This window comes from Oncorhynchus mykiss, chromosome 17, assembly GCF_013265735.2.
Source record: "Oncorhynchus mykiss isolate Arlee chromosome 17, USDA_OmykA_1.1, whole genome shotgun sequence".
In the NCBI taxonomy this organism is placed as follows: Eukaryota; Metazoa; Chordata; class Actinopteri; order Salmoniformes; family Salmonidae; genus Oncorhynchus; species Oncorhynchus mykiss.
The window spans coordinates 29,144,782-29,165,585 of NC_048581.1; the positions used below are offsets into that span (position 1 = coordinate 29,144,782).

Below are 20,804 nucleotides of genomic sequence, written 5' to 3' on the forward strand. Positions count from 1 at the left end.
ACTTGTCTGGCCAGCCCAGGTAGACACAGGGGTATGAGTGTGTGCGCATGCATATATGCTCCCAAGCTCGTGTGTGTGTGTGTGTGTGTGTGTGTGTGTACCTCTGGGCAGCACGTTCCAGGCGATAGTGTCAGTGATAGCAGTGAAGATCCAGTTGAGCTCTCCCAGTGGGGTGCGTCTGTCATTCAGTCTCCCAGGTATCCTACACAACACCATAGGTTTGTCAGTAACATTAACATACCGGTAACTGTCAAAAAATAAAGGAAACCCCAACGTAATGTCTTAATGGCGTTGGGCCACCATAAGTCAGGACAGCTTCAATGCACCTTGGTATAGATTCTACAAGTCTCTGGAACTCTGTTGGAGGAATGCGACCATAGATATAAAGCCGTGTTCTATTTATATATACGGATGCAACACGATTCTTCCCCAAGAAAATTAATTTGGTGTTTTGTTGATGGTGGTGGAAAATGCTGTCTCAGGCACCGCTCAAGAATCTCCCATAAGTGTTAAACTGGGTTGAGATTGTGACAAACTGCAATGGCATCATACATCGCTTTCATGCTCATCAAACCATTCAGTAAACACTCGTGCCCTGATGAAGGGGGCATTGTCATCCTATGGAGGCATAGCCATGGTAACCAATATAATGGCCTGCCCAGCATTTTATACATTTATAAATGTCTTAAGTCAGGAACCAAACCTGTGTGGAAGCACCTGTTTTTAATATACTTTGTATCCCTCATTTACTCAAGCGTTTCCATTATTTTGGCAGTTACCTGTATATTCCATAAAGAATACACTGAGCGCACAAACATTAAGAACACCTTCCTAATATTGCGTTGCACCCCCCTTTGCCTTCAGAACAGCCTCAATTTGTCAGGGAATGGACTCTAAAAGGCGCCGAAAGCGTTCCACAGGGATGCCGGCCCATGTTGACTCCAATGCTTCCCACAGTTTTGTCAAGTTGGCTGGATGTCCTTGGTGGTGGACCATTCTTGATACACACAGGAAACTGTTGAGTGTGAAAAACCCAGCAGCGATGCAGTTCTTGACAAACGGTGCACCTGGCACCTACAACCATACCCCATTCAAAGGCACTGAAATCTTTTGTCTTGCCCATTCACCCTCTGAATGGCACACATACACAATCCATGTCTCAATTGTTTCAAGGCTTAAAAATCCTTCTTTAACCTGTCTCCTCCCCTTCATCCACACTGATTGAAGTGGATTTAACAAGTGACATCACTAAGGGATCATAGCTTTCACCTGGATTCACCTGGTCAGTTTTTCCCACACCTATTCCAAACTTAACCCACCAAGTCAATGTGCTGTAGGACATTGGTACCCACCCAGGTGATAATGCGACTCTCTCCTCACTAAATTAATGACAAATGGATGAATGGGCAAAAACTGTGCACCTTAATTCAGAATTAAATTCATATTAGGCCTAACTTACTGATGAGGGTGAAGAGGTTGATTTAATTTAGAAAGACAATAGTGTAATGATGAGTTGGTGTTATGCCTATTTATCAGCAGCAAATCACTGTCGGGGCTGATACCGTTCTCTTTTAAGTTTTACTTTGTGAACAGAAGCTGTTATGGAACTGTTGTATTTACTGTAAGGGAAACTAAAACATGCTACATGGTGCAGTAGGCCTTCAGAATAATGCAAAACATATCCTTGACTCTATCTCAGTTGATGAGCGGGAAACAACAATGCCAGTCAGCCTGCCCAGCCGGCCCATCGAAACTACACCTAAACTATACCCAAACTAATTTCACACAGATTAAGAGTTAGACTACAGACAAGATTCAATTGACTATAATCCGATGAGCGACAATTTAAGGCCTATCAGTTGGCAAACTGCACATGCAGGGAAAGGAGCATCACTTTATCATATCCTCCTTCAGAGTCACATGCAAGTAAAACATTTACATTTGTAAATAGTATCAGAAAGAGCATATTCTGCAGTTTCTATTACACTTACCTTTGTCAAATAACTCTGGAGCTGCAGCTCCATTTCCAAATGTCACTTTTTCCAAGAACATCCCTGCTTACCACTTACGTGGCAGCATTGCTATGCCTACTACGTAAAAACGAGTAACATAATACAATTAAAATATGCTATTCTGTCATCAATGGATGAATGGGCAATAGAAACTGATAATGGTGCATGTGACTTAAAACCTCTTTGGGCTGCAATCCCGTTAACGGGATGATATGACAACAGCCAGTGAAAGTGCAGGGCGCCAAATTCAAAACAACAAATCTCAATTAAAATTCCTCAAACATACATGTATCTTATACAGTTTTAAAGGTAGTCTTGTTGTTAATCCCACCACAGTGTCCGATTTCAAATATGCTTTTCAGCGAAATCACCACAAACGATTATGTTAGGTCACCACCAAACCACCATTTTTTCAGCCAAAGAGAGGAGTCGCAGAAAGCACAAAGAGATAAAATGAATCACTAACCTTTGATGATCTTCATCAGATGACACTCATAGGACTTCATGTTACACAATACATGTATGTTTTCTTTGATAAAGTTCATATTTATATAAAAAAAAATCTGAGTTTACATTGGCGCATTACATTCACTAGTTCCAAAAACATCCAGTGATTTTGCATATCCACATCAATTCAACAGAAATACTCATCATAAAGGGAGATGATATAGAAATACCTCTCCTTAATGCAACCGCTGTGTCAGATTTAAAAAAAACTTTATGGAAAAAGCAAACCATGCAATAATCTGAGATGGCGCTCAGAACAATAGTCAAATTAGCCGCCATGTTGGAGTCAACATAAACCATAAATGACAAGCTAAATATTCCCTTACCTTTGATGATCTTCATCAGAATGCACTCCCAGGAATCCCAGGTCCACAATAAATACTTGATTTGTTCGATAATATCCGTTATTTATGTCCAATTAGCTACTTTTTTTAGTGCGTTTGGTACACCTATCCAAACGCTGGTGCTGGTCGACCATTTTTTCGGACACAATATCCAAAAAGTTATTACAGGTCGAAGAAACATTTCAAACTAAGTACAGAATCAATCATTAGGATGTTTTTATCATAAATCTTCAATAAATTCAATAAAATTCCTTTGTGTCTTAAGGAGGAACAGAACGCAGGAAGATATCATGCGTTATGCGTGTGACCTGGAACTGGCTCTCTGCCAGTAGTCTGATTCATTCCCCTCTTATTCAGTCCCACAACACAGTAGAAGCCTCATTCAAATTTCTATAGACGGTTGACATCTAGGGGAATGGTTTGAAAATATACCAACCTCAGATTTCTCACTTCCTGTTTGGATTTCTTCTCAGGTTCTTGCCTGCCATATGAGTTCTGTTATACTCACAGACATCATTCAATTTAGAACTATATTGTAATTTTGATGAAGAATTGTGGGCAGTCTATTTTATTATGAGAGGCTGGAAATGGTATATAATTTCCCCTCTGTGACAGTCAAATTAGACACCGAGTACAACATACAGTGTGTAGTTCAAAATGGCAAGACGAACCAAAAGAACGGACACACTAACAGTATTGCAAATGCTGCAGAATTTAGATGAGTTCGAGTTGGATGGAGGATCATATATTGAGCTTGAACTCAACATTGCTGATGAAGAGTCTTCATCTGATTCAGATGTTGACTTCCGCCTCTGATGCCTGAGCTTCGCCACAGAAAAAACTCAGAGCCAACAGACGGCGAGGCAGGAGTCTGGGAGGGACGGCACGGCGAGGCAGGAGTGTGGGAGGGACGGCGAGGCAGGAGTGTGGGAGGGACGGCACGGCGAGGCAGGAGTGTGGGAGGGACGGCACGGCGAGGCAGGAGTGTGGGAGGGACGGCACGGCGAGGCAGGAGTGTGGGAGGGACGGCACGGCGAGGCAGGAGTGTGGGAGGGACGGCACGGCGAGGCAGGAGTCTGGGAGGGACGGCACGGCGAGGCAGGAGTCTGGGAGGGACGGCAAGGCGAGGCAGGAGTCTGGGAGGGACGGCAAGGCGAGGCAGGAGTCTGGGAGGGACGGCAAGGCGAGGCAGGAGTCTGGGAGGGACGGCAAGGCGAGGCAGGAGTCTGGGAGGGACGGCACGGCGAGGCAGGAGTCTGGGAGGGACGGCACGGCGAGGCAGGAGTCTGGGAGGGACGGCACGGCGAGGCAGGAGTCTGGGAGGGACGGCACGGCAAGGCAGGAGTCTGGGAGGGACGGCACGGTTTGAGTAGAAAAGAGGGAGGAGTTTGTGTGACATGCAGATGTTGAAGCACATCAGAGATGGTACTGTTGCTCATGTGCATAGAAAAGGAAAAAGTAGGTGGGACATGTCTTTGGATGAACTCTAAGCATTTATTGAACTCTTGTACGTCCGCGGGGCGTACGGCGGAAAGAGCATGACGTGGAGTCCTTTTGGTCTGATCGGTATGGGGCGGACATTTTCAAATTGATTACACTGGGCTGGCTGCCGCAAACTGATTACACTGGGTTGGATGGTGTTCAACTCTGAGGTGATACTGCGGCAGGTGCATATGAAGCAAGGCCCATGAAAACTGTGTGCAGTACAACCAATTTGTTTGTGGGGCTTGCTCACACAAAGCCCCGAAGCTGTGCGCTGACTGTGGACCCCCAAAAAAGAAGAGGAAATGGATTAATGCGTAAAGACACTCGCATAAGGGCACAATACAGTGTCCGATATAAAAAAAAACTGTAATTTGTTGATTGTATCTTGTCATGAATATATATTTACGCAATTCACCCTTTACAATTGCTGATGCACTGGTGACTGTTTAGGAATACAGCAAATATTATATTTTTACTTGCTGTCAGAAGTTGTAACTGGACTTAATTACTATAACTCTACAAATTAAGTTGATCAAATTGATTATACTGAATATTTCTTCACGCAATTAATCATTTACAATAGTTTATGCACTATTTATCAAGCATGTTTGCACACCTTACAGGTTGATATGCATCTGATGCATATGCTAAAGAGTATGCCCGGCAACGTTCTCTAGCGGGTACTGATAGGCTGAAAGGCCAGGCGGTTCTACCAATACAAACTTTGCCAGTAATCTAGATTAGGATCAATCTTCCCCTTGTGCCCTAAACAATAGCCTACACTAGTTAGTTCCCTGATGGCACTAGTTGGTCAGATAGGACTTCCTGTTGATGTCAAATAAGGAGTTTCCTTTTGCCCAGTCATCTGTCATGACCTTGGCCTGGGGGTAGGTTAATGACAGTCATAAATACCTCTTTCCCCCTTTTTCCTCTCTCTACCCTACTGATGTTACATTTGCAAACATAGAGATTCTGGGAATATCAGAAGATGGGGGGAAATTAACTATATTCTGGCAATCCGACCAATTGAACAGTGGTACTATATGTCGTCAGTTCGGTTGTCATCTGAGACATTCTCAAAGATAAAATGACAAACTCTACAGTGGATGTCTACACATCAGAGTTATCAGATTCACATGGAATTGTTGTTCAATTTAAATGTTTGAATATGAAATTATTGGTAATGGGATGAAATGTGATTTTAGCTTCTAAAATGTGAGATTTGGGTTTTCATAAGGTACTCAATCAGTGGCCCGCCCGTGTGAAGGGACATGGGCTATAAAACATTTCAAACACGCCCTCCTCTCCCTTCCTATATAAAGCCTTGACGACAATATAACCTCCGGTTCCGAGGATGTGAGGATGACGGTCCTTTGTCAGAATGGTTCAGATAATAACTACAGAACGAAGCCAACATCAGCGTGAGCTTTGGTTGCGAATCGTATGAACTTTGAACTCTTATTCACCACAGAAGTGATGCCTCCTAGCCGTTGAGTTAGCAACAGCCGCTGCAAACGAGGGTTAGGAAGGAACAGACAGATCCCGTCTATCACACAACGACGTTACTACAACGTATCCAATTGACCACCAGAGACATTCTTCAAAGGACAAAGGACTCGGTTTGGCAACACGGGCTTCCATCTACCACCAACCTACCGAAGCGCAGCTCAGAGTAATTTATTGCATTTTCCTTTTCCAAATGGGCGGTAATTTAGAACGCATCAGATACTGTATTTACAATAGCACAGCTATTTGTTACCTTTGTTACCCAGTCTTCCCGCTATTTCACTCAAACCCAGCCCTTTTCTTTTGTGTAACAAGATGTCATATCTGTTCCGCCCGCCAGGGACGTTTTCCTTTATGACGTAATTTGTAATCAAGTTATGATTTAATTATGTGTAATTCTGTGTGATTAGTTAGGTATTTAGTAAATAAATAATTAAACCCAATTTTGTATTGCTGATTCAACTTGTTAGCCAGGGTTTGTGCAGATAACCAAGAATTTACAACTTTCAGATGAGACTGAATTAAGATGAAGATTAATATTGACTGCTATTGATGTAAAATATTACTAGGTCTTTAAGAGTTTATTCAGAAGATAACAGCTCTATAAATATTATTTTGTGGTGCCCCGACTCTCTAGTTAATTACATTTACATGATTAGCTCAATCAGGTAATATTAATTACGGATAAATTATTTTATAGAATAGCATGTCATATCACTTAATCTGGCATAGCCAAAGACACGATACATCACAATGTAATCTATTCTTATTTCAATGAATCAAATACAATTGTATTTATTACAGATTTTGTTGTTGATGTTTTCATCTTGTCTCTAGGCTGTCAGGAAAGTGGTGTCCCCAGAATGTGGTGCCAGAACAGGTGTCCCCAGTAGGTAGCATGTGTGTGGCCTAGTCTGTGGGGCGACAGGCAGCCTAGCGGTTAAGAGTGTTGGGCAAGTAAAGGTTGCTGGTTCGAATCCCTGAGGCGACTACGTGGAAAAATTGGTCACATTTGCCCTTGAGCAAGGCACCTTAACCCTAATTGCTCCTGTAAGTCACTCTGGATAAGAGCATCTGCTAAAGTAACTAAATGTAAAACAATGTACAGTATGTGTGTGCGCGCATGTGGTGTGTGTGTGGTCGAATGATGACTCCTGAAAGCACCCGTGTGTGTAGTGTAGATCAATAGAGGCCTGGCTGTGTTGATGGTGATGTGTTGACCAGGCCACCGCCCCCCACCCCATGACGCTTTATGACCCCCTCAGTGGGGGAGAGGAGTACAAGGAGGAACGGGGACAAATGGCTTCCCCCATCTCCCTAGGTATATCCTGAGACACATGGAGAAAGCACACACACACACACACAATGCCCAGAGAGGACGCTGAGGGGCTGCACTGAACCAACAAGGCATCGCTCATGTGAAAGAGCAGCGTGTCACAACATCAAAGAGACACCATTTCTCTTTCCCATTCAGACCTGCTAAACCCCACAAGAGCTCACCCACCGCTCCCATTCATCTGGCCTAACACACATGAGCAGTCAGTACAGACAACACATGCTCACTCAGCTAAATGTATTAGAATGGAGGAAAAAGAGGACTACATGTTTCTGCCATAACCTTGACTCCGTTCGACTGGGGGCACTGGTGAGTAAAGACATGTTTTCTCAGGATTCCTGCTTGAGGTAAACTATTTCTTATCAACAATTCCGTAAAACCTACCAATATTATTCACTAACACGTCGACAGGATTTCCAAAGTTTGTTTGGCTAAAACAACCTATAACATCCTATTACTGTTTAGATCAAAGGCTGGTGGCTTTGTGGAGTAAAATCACTGAGTACTGGGTGTTCCGGTCAACAATGACTGGCAACACCATGAAGCACCAAAGATGAAACATTTATCCTTCCGGACAGGACAACCTGTGTCCCAGAAAAGTGGCGAGGTAAATTGGTTTCCCTCTTTGTTCAAGGATTAAGAGGGGATACAGAGGTAAGGAATGGATGGATGGATGGATATCCTGGTCAAAGTATAATATCCCTGGCCAACCCTAATTGTTACCCGTCACACAAGTGTTTTCCATTTATTCATGGATTCGTTTTCATGTATTTATTTCCCAGAAGGTAGAGTGCGCCAGTGTCACTGCTGAGTTTCCAAGTCTCTCAGGTGACTTTGTCACATGAAATAATGACCCATAAGCCAAGTGACAAGGCATGATGAGCACAGCCCTACCCAACTCAGAGACCCAGCAGGGGGCTAGACTAGCACTGCACCCTTCCAGGGGGTCTGGGAGACACCGTTTCAATAGGCTGCGGGATTGGAATTGGAATCCAAGCTCAAAGCTCATGTTATTATCCCATGTTATTCCCATCCAGTAGGAAAACAGTTCAGGGGAGATGAAAAAAGACCTGTGTTTCTTGATAAGAAAGGATCATCCTTGTTCAGGAGGCAGGGCTTGGCGGATGTAGGAGTGAAGTCAAAAGAGAAAATAAACAACATCCATTATATTGCATCTGAGTGAAGTAGAGTATTAGTCATGATAACTGACATGGTTTAGAATCGTGACTCGAAATCTCTTATCTAAGATCCTTTTGCAATACGTGTGCGTGCGTGCGTGTGTGTGTGTGTGTAGGAGGTAGAGAAGAAGTAAATCATGTAATTACTGGTTGGTCCAAGTTCTTTGCAGTGACTTAGTCTTATGTAATGGGGGTCGGCTGTTGATATGTAACATCTTGGCCCTCTGAGCAGAAAGTGTGTGTGTCTCTCTCCATTATGGCCGGTTAACACTGAACACACGGAGGGAGTCATGGTCATGTGCTGACTGAGTCACAAACTCAGCTGGGAGGTAAATGTCACCATCTCCTGGGGCCCAGCGCTGAAACACACACTGACACAGCTCAGCCTTCCGGAAGCTAACGCTTCAGCACCACTCCTTATTGTAGCTGTCTAAAACCCCGGTCCTGGAGAACCACACAGGGTGTGTGTTCAGGGTTTTGGTCCAACTCAGCACTAATACACCTGGGGCCTGTTGAGGAGGTTGCAACATTATAGCATTCAGATATAATTTTAAAAAACAGTAACCAGTAACCATTTTAGAGACAGCCACCAAAACTAGCTGTGTTTAAAGTTCCAGACAGAGGTAAATGAGAAGGTCCTATAAATGAGTGTTGTGACAAGGTATGAACTCTGCTATGGACAGGTTCTTATGAGACCCAACAGAACTGGCCTGTCAGAGGACAGAGCAACCGGTCTAAAAACCTTCTGTCACACTGAAAGGGGGTATTTCTGCCATTGCAGCACATTGGAAACCACACACGTGAAGATGCTGGGTGATTCTGTAGGAACTGCTACACTACATGATGAATTAGCGCTTCTGTTGCTGCACTGATCTCCAGTACTTAGCCCGTGAAGTCCAACTGTGAGGTGATTTTGAACTAGTTAAGGGCGCTGTACTGCAACTCCAGTATAGCTCTGAAAAACCAGAGCTTTGAGTGGTGTACAGAGCTTTGGTCTGCATCTGGGTCAGATCTGAACGTCGTCACTCCGAAGCGAAGCCTTTCCCAGCACAAACTTTTTTGTTGTTTTTTTGTTGTTGAATTTTAGCCCTTTTTCTCCCGTACGGGCTCGGGAGAGACAAAGGTTGAAAGTCATGCGTCCTCCGATACACAACCCAACCAAGCCGCACTGCTTCTTAACACAGCGCAAATCCAACCCGGAAGCAATGTGTCGGAGGAAACACCGTGCACCTGGCAACCTTGGTTAGCGTGCACTGCGCGCCACAGGAGTCGCTGGTGCGCAATGAGACAAGGATATCCCTACCGGCCAGGCCCTCCCTAACCCAGACGAAGCTAGGCCAATTGGGCGTCGCCCCACGGACCTCCCGGTCGCGCCCGGTTACGAACAGAGCCTCTTGGTGGCACAGCTGGAGCTGCAGTACAGCGCCCTTAACCACTGCGCCACCCGGGAGGCCCTACACAGCACAAACTTTGACCCAAACTGATTACACTGGGTCGGCTGGTGTCCAACTCTCTTGAGGCTATACCGAACAAGTCCACTGCTGAATACACTCTATACATTCAGTTGAGACGAAGACTCCCAAAAACATCCTCACACTTGCAAAGCTCTCAAACGCAACCTGCATTTTGATTTATTTTGGGTCTGTATCAAGTCGGAATGCCGTCACACTAAAACACTAGGAAGGTAGCTCCGTTTCCAGAGGGGAGCCTTTTCCCAGCACGACCTCAACCTCTGACGCAAACCCACGATAAGAGACTGACGCTCGTATGAGCCTCCTGACGTGCCTTTACATGTCTTCTCGCCGCAGCCCTCACTCCAGTCCAGTGAGAGATGTAAGGAGGGAGGGAGAGGTGCCAAAGCTGTCAAAACCGGCCCGTGATGTACTGATATGGCAGAAGGAGAGTAAAGAGAGAGAGAGAGAGAGAGAGAAAGAAGCGTAGTGAGTGAGATCTCGCTCTGATTGTTAGTTGAAAGGTTCTCTCTTCCACCTGGTTATTTCTCAAGCAGTTTTTATCCTCCACAGAGGCATCTCCAAACGTCAGAGAGAGAGAGGAAGAGAAGAGAACGCTACAGAGAAGGTGGGAAGAAAGCGAGAGAGTTAGACATGATGCCAAAGGGAGAGAGAGAGATAGATAGTGAGCATGAGTGAAGGACCTTATCCACCTGAAGAGAGAGAGACTTCTTGTATCCTCTCCTTTGGAATAGGGGATTGTTTGAAAGAGGAATAGGCTGCGGTTCGGCAGAGGTACCTGAGGAGTTATGGGGCACAGGGGAGGCAACTCTGTGGTTTGGATCCAATCCTAAACCCACTTCCAGTCTTGAAGAGGGGCAGAGTAGGCAGAAAGAGGAGTGAAACGTGACTATCTGGAGAGGTGTAGAGTAGGCAGAGAGAGGAGTGAAACGTGTCTATCTGGAGAGGGGTAGAGTAGGCAGAGAGAGGAGTGAAACGTGTCTATCTGGAGAGGGGTAGAGTAGGCAGAGAGAGGAGTGAAATGTGTCTATCTGGAGAGGGGTAGAGTAGGCAGAAAGAGGAGTGAAACGTGACTATCTGGGAGGTGTAGAGTAGGCAGAGAGAGGAGTGAAACGTGACTATCTGGAGAGGTGTAGAGTAGGCAGAGAGAGGAGTGAAACGTGACTATCTGGAGAGGTGTAGAGTAGGCAGAGAGAGGAGTGAAACGTGACTATCTGGGAGGTGTGGAGTAGGCAGAGAGAGGAGTGAAACGTGACTATCTGCGTCACACTGGAAAGAGTTCTAGATGAACTTTGAGCCCCGACGTGCACACACTCACGTGCACACACACACACGTTCAGTGAGTGTGCACCATGACACCCTCAGCCTCTACTAGCCCTAAGCCAAACACACTAATTAACCTCTAGAGGACTAGACTTGTGTGTGTGTGTGTGTGTGTGTGTGTGTGTCCATTTTGGCCTGGTTAACACTGAGGGAATCATGGCCATGTGCTGACTGAGTCACAATTAGCTGGAGGCAAAGTCATGTGTGCGTTTACACGTCAGCATGTATGTTTGGAGGGAAAGCGAGAACGTCTGAGTCAGACAAAGACTAGGCAAGAGGGCCAAATCTAAAGTATAGAAAAGTTTGTATCCGTCTTGTTTTCCTGTTATGTGAGCGTGTGAACGTAGTCAGTCTTGTTTTCCTGTTATGTGAGCGTGTTCTCTTGTTTTCCTGTTGTTTGAGCGTATGAACGTAGTCTCTGTTGTCTTCCTGTTATGTGAGCGTGTGAACGTAGTCGCTCTGTCTTGTTTTTCTGTTATGTGAGCGTTTGAACGTAGTCTCCGTCTTGTTTTTCTGTTATGTGAGCGTTTGAACGTAGTCTCTGTCTTGTTTTCCTGTTATGTGAGCGTTTGAACGTAGTCTCCGTCTTGTTTTTCTGTTATGTGAGCGTGTGAACGTAGTCTCCGTCTTGTTTTTCTGTTATGTGAGCGTTTGAACGTAAGTCTCTGTCTTGTTTTTCTGTTATGTGAGCGTTTGAACGTAGTCTCTGTCTTGTTTTCCTGTTATGTGAGCGTTTGAACGTAGTCTCTGTCTTGTTTTTCTGTTATGTGAGCGTGTGAACGTAGTCTCTCTGTCTTGTTTTCCTGTTATGTGAGCGTGTTCTCTTGTTTTCCTGTTGTTTGAGCGTGTGAACATAGTCTGTTGTTTTTCTGTTATGTGAGCGTGTGAACGTAGTCTGTTGTTTTCCTGTTATGTGAGCGTGTGAACGTAGTCTGTTGTTTTCCTGTTATGTGAGCGTGTGAACGTAGTCTGTTGTTTTAGCTCTGAAGCAAGCTTCCAGAAAATTGGAACGGAAATGGCGCCACACCAAACTGGAAGTCTTCCGACTAGCTTGGAAAGACAGTACTGTGCAGTACCAAAGAGCCCTTACTGCTGCTCTATCATCCTATTTTTCTAACTTAATTGAGGAAAATAAGAACAATCCGAAATTCCTTTTTGATACTGTCGCAAAGCTAACTAAAAAGCAGCATTCCCCAAGAGAGGATGACTTTCACTTTAGCAGTGATAAATTCATGAACTTCTTTGAGGAAAAGATTATGATTACTAGAAAGCAAATTACGGACTCCTCCTAAATCTGCGTATTCCTTCAAAGCTCAGTTGTCCTGAGTCTGCACAACTCTGCCAGGACCTAGGATCAAGAGAGACGCTCAAGTGTTTTAGTACTATATCTCTTGACACAATGATGAAAATAATCATGGCCTCTAAACCTTCAAGCTGCATACTGGACCCTATTCCAACTAAACTACTTAAAGAGCTGCTTCCTGTGCTTGGCCCTCCTATGTTGAACATAATAAACGGCTCTCTATCCACCGGATGTGTACCAAACTCACTAAAAGTGGCAGTAATAAAGCCTCTCTTGAAAAAGCCAAACCTTGACCCAGAAAATATAAAAAACTAAAATCGGCCTATATCGAATCTTCCATTCCTCTCAAAAATTTTAGAAAAGGCTGTTGCGCAACAACTCACTGCCTTCCTGAAGACAAACAATGTATACAAAATGCTTCAGTCTGGTTTTAGACCCCATCATAGCACTGAGACGGCACTTGTGAAGGTGGTAAATTACATTTTAATGGCATCGGACCGAGGCTCTGCATCTGTCCTCGTGCTCCTAGACCTTAGTGCTGCTTTTGATACCATCGATCACCACATTCTTTTGGAGAGATTGGAAACCCAAATTGGTCTACACGGACAAGTTCTGGCCTGGTTTAGATCTTATCTGTCGGAAAGATATCAGTTTGTCTCTGTGAATGGTTTGTCCTCTGACAAATCAACTGTAAATTTCGGTGTTCCTCAAGGTTCCGTTTTAGGACCACTATTGGTTTCACTATATATTTTACCTCTTGGGGAAGTTATTTCAAAAATATAATGTTAACTTTCACTGCTATGCAGATGACACACAGCTGTACATTTCAATGAAACATGGTGAAGCCCCAAAATTGCCCTTGCTAGAAGCATGTGTTTCAGACATAAGGAAGTGAATGGCTGCAAACTTTCTACTTTTAAACTCGGACAAAACAGAGATGCTTGTTCTAGGTCCCAAGAAACAAAGAGATCTTCTATTGAATCTGACAATTAATCTTAATGGTTGTACAGTCGTCTCAAATAAAAGTGAAGGACCTCGGCGTTACTCTGGACCCTGATCTCTCTTTTGAAGAACATATCAAGACCATTTCAAGGACAGCTTTTTTCCATCTACGTAACATTGCAAAAATCAGAAACTTTCTGTCCAAAAATGATGCAGAAAAATTAATCCATGCTTTTGTCACTTCTAGGTTAGACTACTGCAATGCTCTACTTTCCGGCTACCCGGATAAAGCACTAAATAAACTTCAGTTAGTGCTAAATACGGCTGCTAGAATCCTGACTAGAACCAAAAAATGTGATCATATTACTCCAGTGCTAGCCTCTCTACACTGGCTTCCTGTCAAAGCAAGGGCTGATTTCAAGATTTTACTGCTGCTAACCTACAAAGCATTACATGGGCTTGCTCCTACCTATCTCTCTGATTTGGTCCTGCCGTACATACCTACACGTACGCTACGGTCACAAGACGCAGGCCTCCTAATTGTCCCTAGAATTTCTAAGCAAACAGCTGGAGGCAGGGCTTTCTCCTATAGAGCTCCATTTTTATGGAACGGTCTGCCTACCCATGTCAGAGACGCAAACTCGGTCTCAACCTTTAAGTCTCTACTGAAGACTCATCTCTTCAGTGGGTCATATGATTGAGTGTAGTCTAGCCCAGGAGTGGGAAGGTGAACGGAAAGGCTCTGGAGCAACGAACCACCCTTGCTGTCTCTGCCTGGCCGGTTCCCCTCTTTCCACTGGGATTCTCTGCCTCTAACCCTATTACAGGGGCTGAGTCACTGGCTTACTGGGGCTCTCTCATGCCGTCCCTGGAGGGGGTGCGTCACCTGAGTGGGTTGATTCACTGATGTGGTCATCCTGTCTGGGTTGGCCCCCCCCCCCCAACCCTTTGGGTTGTGCCGTGGCGGAGGTCTTTGTGGGCTATACTCAGCCTTGTCTCAGGATAGTAAGTTGGTGGTTGAATATATCCCTCTAGTGGTGTGGGGGCTGTGCTTTGGCAAAGTGGGTGGGGTTATATCCTTCCTGTTTGGCCCTGTCCGGGGGTGTCCTCGGATGGGGCCACAGTGTCTCCTGACCCCTCCTGTCTCAGCCTCCAGTATTTATGCTGCAGTAGTTTATGTGTTGGGGGGCTAGGGTCAGTTTGTTATATCTGGAGTACTTCTCCTGTCCTGTTCGGTGTCCTGTGTGAATCTAAGTGTGCGTTCTCTAATTCTCTCCTTCTCTCTTTCTTTCTCTCTCTCGGAGGACCTGAGCCCTAGGACCATGCCCCAGGACTACCTGACATGATGACTCCTTGCTGTCCCCAGTCCACCTGGCCGTGCTGCTGCTCCAGTTTCAACTGTTCTGCCTTATTATTATTCGACCATGCTGGTCATTTATGAACATTTGAACATCTTGGCCATGTTCTGTTATAATCTCCACCCGGCACAGCCAGAAGAGGACTGGCCACCCCACATAGCCTGGTTCCTCTCTAGGTTTCTTCCTAGGTTTTGGCCTTTCTAGGGAGTTTTTCCTAGCCACCGTGCTTCTACACCTGCATTGCTTGCTGTTTGGGGTTTTAGGCTGGGTTTCTGTACAGCACTTTGAGATATCAGCTGATGTACGAAGGGCTATATAAATACATTTGATTTGATTTGTTTTCCTGTTATGTGAGCGTGTGAACGTAGTCTGTTGTTTTCCTGTTATGTGAGCGTGTGAACGTAGTCTGTTGTTTTCCTGTTATGTGAGCGTGTGAACGTAGTCTGTTGTTTTCCTGTTATGTGAGCGTGTGAACATAGTCTCTGTGTAGTTGGGGTAGAGAGAGCTCTAGGGGCTGTAAGCTGCCTTATGTTCTCAAAACGAGTGGAATTGCATCTGTACGTCCTTTTATCTGGCATATTTGTATCACTCACAACAAGAACATACTCAAATCCATCCAGAAAAAAACAACAAATCTTTACAAAAGAAAAAGTAGGGCTTTAAATTGGTCCAAACTACACTACTCGCTGAAAGAACAAAAGAAAAGCAATATAAAGTAAAGAAAGCAGAAATGAAAGCGGGAGAGTTACCACAGCAGTACTTACTTCTCAATGAGGTCCAACGTCACTCCTGGCACCAGCTTGGCACTTTTCTGCATGCAAAACCTGGGGGCACAAACAGAGATCCAGTCCAATCAGGGCAGCAAGAAAGCAAACAAAAGTGCTATAAAAATGTTTCATCTGTAAACCGCTGAACGTTTGCAGACAGTATGTGTGGAAGCACTGCCGTGTCAACCACAAAGAAATATGTTTGTTTTCACAGTGAATTTTGTTTTTGCTGTCACAGAAACAATAAGTAACTTTCAATTACATTGCATAAGGTGAGGGTCAGGTCACAAAGGGATACACGCAGGGTACATCCAGGTCTATTTGGACCGCACTGTGACTCCCACAGTGAAGAGGGTATTATCGTGCTTGGACAGGCCCGGCTGGTAGCAGGTCCAGTGCGTTCCCAGCAGGGTGACGTTTAAAGGTAGAGGAGAGGCAAGGCACGATATAGCACTGCTGAGGCAGCAAATATAGCAGCTGGGTTGAGATCTCAGATAGGGCTTAGTCATTATTATCAAGGGGAACACAGGTGTGGGGATTGTGTGTGGGGGGGGGGGGGGGGGGGGGGTGTGTGTGTGTATTCTGTGAGCGTGCACTCGGGCACGCATGCGTTACACAAATCCAATGCTTGAATTATGCAGAACCTCACCACCAGCTGTCCAGCACACGTGTTCTCATCTGGACATTCAAGCATGTACCCAGACAAAGTCCAAACTAACACTGTGTAATAACTTCCCACAACAAACCTCAGTTGACCATTACATTCAGATCTCCCACTGTGTTTGTTGTGGTAATGAACTTTTAGGACAGAGGTCAAAGCGGCACACGAGAGTCTTCTCAAACAGGACATGGAACATGAATAGAGACAAGGCCATGTAGACAGAACGAGAGATAGAGAAGCAGGAGGAGACTTTGATCCACAGCCAAAACAGAGAAGAGATGGAGAAGGGTGTCAGAGGACATACTGTACTAGAGAGAGAAGTGGAGCAGAGAGAACTTGTGGAGTGGTACTGGGGATCCATGTGACTGTCTGTGCGTAAGTGCTTGGGAGAGAGAGAGAACGAGAGAGAGTGAGGAAGTGTGTGTGTGGGGTCTTGTGTGCGCGACGGCTACCTCTCGGTGGGATCACAAACTAGGTCGTAGAGGGAGGAGCGGAGCTTCTCTGTTGGTCCCCTTGGAGCCGACTGTCTGCTACAGCTCATTACATCCCCCAATCAGTCCTCCCCAGACTCCCTCTGTCTCCATCTTTCCCTCTATGCGGCTCTCTCCTTCAATTCCAATCTCTGTCCTTCGGTCTCTCTTGCTCCCTCTCCCCTATCATTCTGAATGTGCATGTCTCCCAACTCCCTCAGTCTGCCCTCCACTCCCCCTCTCCATTTGACACGTTTCCCAACCCCAAGTCCTCATCGTGTACCAAGTTACCAATTCTCTATATCCCCCTATTTTTTGGCTCTCCTTCACCGTCTGCTTCCCTTCTCCTGTTCTTTTCTCCTTCTATCCTCTAATTCCTTTCCCGCTTCCGTCTCCCCGCTCCATCCTCTCCCTCTTCCGTCTCCCCGCTCCATCCTCTCCCTCTTCCGTCTCCCCGCTCCATCCTCTCCCTCTACCGTCTCCCCGCTCCATCCTCTCCCTCTACCGTCTCCCCGCTCCATCCTCTCCCTCTACCGTCTCCCCGCTCCATCCTCTCCCTCTACCGTCTCCCCGCTCCATCCTCTCCCTCTTCCGTCTCCCCGCTCCATCCTCTCCCTCTTCCGTCTCCCCGCTCCATCCTCTCCCTCTTCCGTCTCCCCGCTCCATCCTCTCCCTCTTCCGTCTCCCCGCTCCATCCTCTCCCTCTACCGTCTCCCCGCTCCATCCTCTCCCTCTACCGTCTCCCCGCTCCATCCTCTCCCTCTACCGTCTCCCCGCTCCATCCTCTCCCTCTACCGTCTCCCCGCTCCATCCTCTCCCTCTACCGTCTCCCCGCTCCATCCTCTCCCTCTACCGTCTCCCCGCTCCATCCTCTCCCTCTTCCGTCTCCCCGCTCCATCCTCTCCCTCTTCCGTCTCCCCGCTCCATCCTCTCCCTCTTCCGTCTCCCCGCTCCATCCTCTCCCTCTTCCGTCTCCCCGCTCCATCCTCTCCCGTCTCCCCGCTCCATCCTCTCCCGTCTCCCCGCTCCATCCTCTCCCGTCTCCCCGCTCCATCCTCTCCCGTCTCCCCGCTCCATCCTCTCCCGTCTCCCCGCTCCATCCTCTCCCGTCTCCCCGCTCCATCCTCTCCCGTCTCCCCGCTCCATCCTCTCCCGTCTCCCCGCTCCATCCTCTCCCGTCTCCCCGCTCCATCCTCTCCCGTCTCCCCGCTCCATCCTCTCCCGTCTCCCCGCTCCATCCTCTCCCTCTACCGTCTCCCCGCTCCATCCTCTCCCTCTACCGTCTCCCCGCTCCATCCTCTCCCTCTACCGTCTCCCCGCTCCATCCTCTCCCTCTACCGTCTCCCCGCTCCATCCTCTCCCTCTACCGTCTCCCCGCTCCATCCTCTCCCTCTACCGTCTCCCCGCTCCATCCTCTCCCGTCTCCCCGCTCCATCCTCTCCCGTCTCCCCGCTCCATCCTCTTCCGTCTCCCCGCTCCATCCTCTCCCTCTTCCGTCTCCCCGCTCCATCCTCTCCCTCTTCCGTCTCCCCGCTCCATCCTCTCCCTCTTCCGTCTCCCCGCTCCATCCTCTCCCTCTTCCGTCTCCCCGCTCCATCCTCTCCCTCTTCCGTCTCCCCGCTCCATCCTCTCCCTCTTCCGTCTCCCCGCTCCATCCTCTCCCTCTTCCGTCTCCCCGCTCCATCCTCTCCCTCTTCCGTCTCCCCGCTCCATCCTCTCCCTCTTCCGTCTCCCCGCTCCATCCTCTCCCTCTTCCGTCTCCCCGCTCCATCCTCTCCCTCTTCCGTCTCCCCGCTCCATCCTTTCCCTCTTCCGTCTCCCCGCTCCATCCTTTCCCTCTTCCGTCTCCCCGCTCCATCCTTTCCCTCTTCCGTCTCCCCGCTCCATCCTTTCCCTCTTCCGTCTCCCCGCTCCATCCTTTCCCTCTTCCGTCTCCCCGCTCCATCCTCTCCCTCTACCGTCTCCCCGCTCCATCCACCGTCTCCCCGCTCCATCCTTTCCCTCTACCGTCTCCCCGCTCCATCCTTTCCCTCTACCGTCTCCCCGCGCCATCCTTTCCCTCTACCGTCTCCCCGCGCCATCCTTTCCCTCTACCGTCTCCCCGCTCCATCCTTTCCCTCTACCGTCTCCCCGCTCCATCCTTTCCCTCTACCGTCTCCCCGCTCCATCCTTTCCCTCTACCGTCTCCCCGCTCCATCCTTTCCCTCTACCGTCTCCCCGCTCCATCCTTTCCCTCTACCGTCTCCCCGCTCCATCCTTTCCCTCTACCGTCTCCCCGCTCCATCCTTTCCCTCTACCGTCTCCCCGCTCCATCCTTTCCCTCTACCGTCTCCCCGCTCCATCCTTTCCCTCTACCGTCTCCCCGCTCCATCCTTTCCCTCTACCGTCTCACCGCTCCATCCTTTCCCTCTACCGTCTCCCCGCTCCATCCTTTCCCTCTACCGTCTCCCCGCTCCATCCTTTCCCTCTACCGTCTCCCCGCTCCATCCTTTCCCTCTACCGTCTCCCCGCTCCATCCTTTCCCTCTACCGTCTCCCCGCTCCATCCTTTCCCTCTACCGTCTCCCCGCTCCATCCTTTCCCTCTACCGTCTCCCCGCTCCATCCTTTCCCTCTACCGTTTCCCCGCTCCATCCTTTCCCTCTACCGTCTCCCCGCTCCATCCTTTCCCTCTTCCGTCTCCCCGCTCCATCCTTTCCCTCTTCCGTCTCCCCGCTCCATCCTTTCCCTCTTCCGTCTCCCCTCTCCCTCTACCGTCTCCCCGCTCCATCCACCGTCTCCCCGCTCCATCCTTTCCCTCTACCGTCTCCCCGCTCCATCCTTTCCCTCTACCGTCTCCCCGCGCCATCCTTTCCCTCTACCGTCTCCCCGCGCCATCCTTTCCCTCTACCGTCTCCCCGCGCCATCCTTTCCCTCTACCGTCTCCCCGCTCCATCCTTTCCCTCTACCGTCTCCCCGCTCCATCCTTTCCCTCTACCGTCTCCCCGCTCCATCCTTTCCCTCTACCGTCTCCCCGCTCCATCCTTTCCCTCTACCGTCTCCCCGCTCCATCCTTTCCCTCTACCGTCTCCCCGCTCCATCCTTTCCCTCTACCGTCTCCCCGCTCCATCCTTTCCCTCTACCGTCTCCCCGCTCCATCCTTTCCCTCTACCGTCTCCCCGCTCCATCCTTTCCCTCTTCCGTCTCCCCGCTCCATCCTTTCCCTCTGCAGTCTCCCCGCTCCATCCTTTCCCTCTGCAGTCTCCCCGCTCCATCCTTTCCCTCTGCAGTCTCCCCGCTCCATCCTTTCCCTCTGCAGTCTCCCCGCTCCATCCTTTCCCTCTGCAGTCTCCCCGCTCCATCCTTTCCCTCTGCAGTCTCCCCGCTCCATCCTTTCCCTCTGCAGTCTCCCCGCTCCATCCTTTCCCTCTTCCGTCTCCCCGCTCCATCCTTTCCCTCTTCAGTCTCCCCGCTCCATCCTTTCCCTCTCCCGTCTCCCCGCTCCATCCTCTCCCTCTCCCGTTTCCCGCTCCATCCTTTCCCTCTTCCGTCTCCCCGTTCCATCCTTTCCCTCTTCCGTCTCCCCGCTCCATCCTTTCCCTCTTCCGTCTCCCCGCTCCATCCTTTCTCTCTTCCGTCTCCCCGCTCCATCCTTTCTCTCTTCTGTGTCCCCGCTCCATCCTTTCTTCTGTGTCCCCGCTCCATCCTTTCTTCTGTGTCCCCGCTCCATCCTTTCTTCTGTGTCACCGCTACATCCTTTCTTCTGTGTCCCCACTCCATCCTTTCTTCTGTGTCCCCACTCCATCCTTTCTTCTGTGTCCCCACTCCATCCTTTCTTGTGTCCCCACTCCATCCTTTCTTCTGTGTCCCCACTCCATCATTTCCCTCTTCAGTCTTCCCGCTCCATCCTTTCCCTTGCTCTCCCTCGTCGATACACGGACATTAGCAGCAATAATTAACAAAACACTAATTAGCTGACTGTTGGCTCCTTGCTATTGCTGTATAATATACTGCTAAAATAAAGGAAACCCCAACATAAAGTGTCTTAATAGGGCGTTGGGCCACCACGAGTCAGAACAGCTTCAATGCACCTTGGCATAGATTCTACACGTTTCTGCAACTTTCAGAGGGATGCATGCAACACCATTCTTTCACACACAAAA

The 20,804-nt window shown here is 48.2% G+C and overlaps 1 protein-coding gene across 7 annotated transcripts in view; it reads right to left on the minus strand.

The window, feature by feature from the left end:
- The window catches only part of LOC110493661 (regulatory-associated protein of mTOR), a 190,418-nt gene that overhangs the window by 69,432 nt on the left and 100,182 nt on the right, over nt 1–20,804 (minus strand). For all 7 annotated transcript variants that reach the window (XR_005036942.1, XM_036949655.1, XM_036949653.1 and 4 more), the window contains exons 8-9: nt 15,531–15,590; nt 102–202 (exon numbers count right to left, since the gene is read on the minus strand). Coding sequence is in view for 6 of the 7 variants with exons in the window: in XM_036949655.1 (XP_036805550.1) it covers nt 102–202; nt 15,531–15,590 (161 nt within the window). In the remaining variant the exon portion in view is untranslated. The remainder of the gene's footprint in view (nt 1–101; nt 203–15,530; nt 15,591–20,804) is intronic.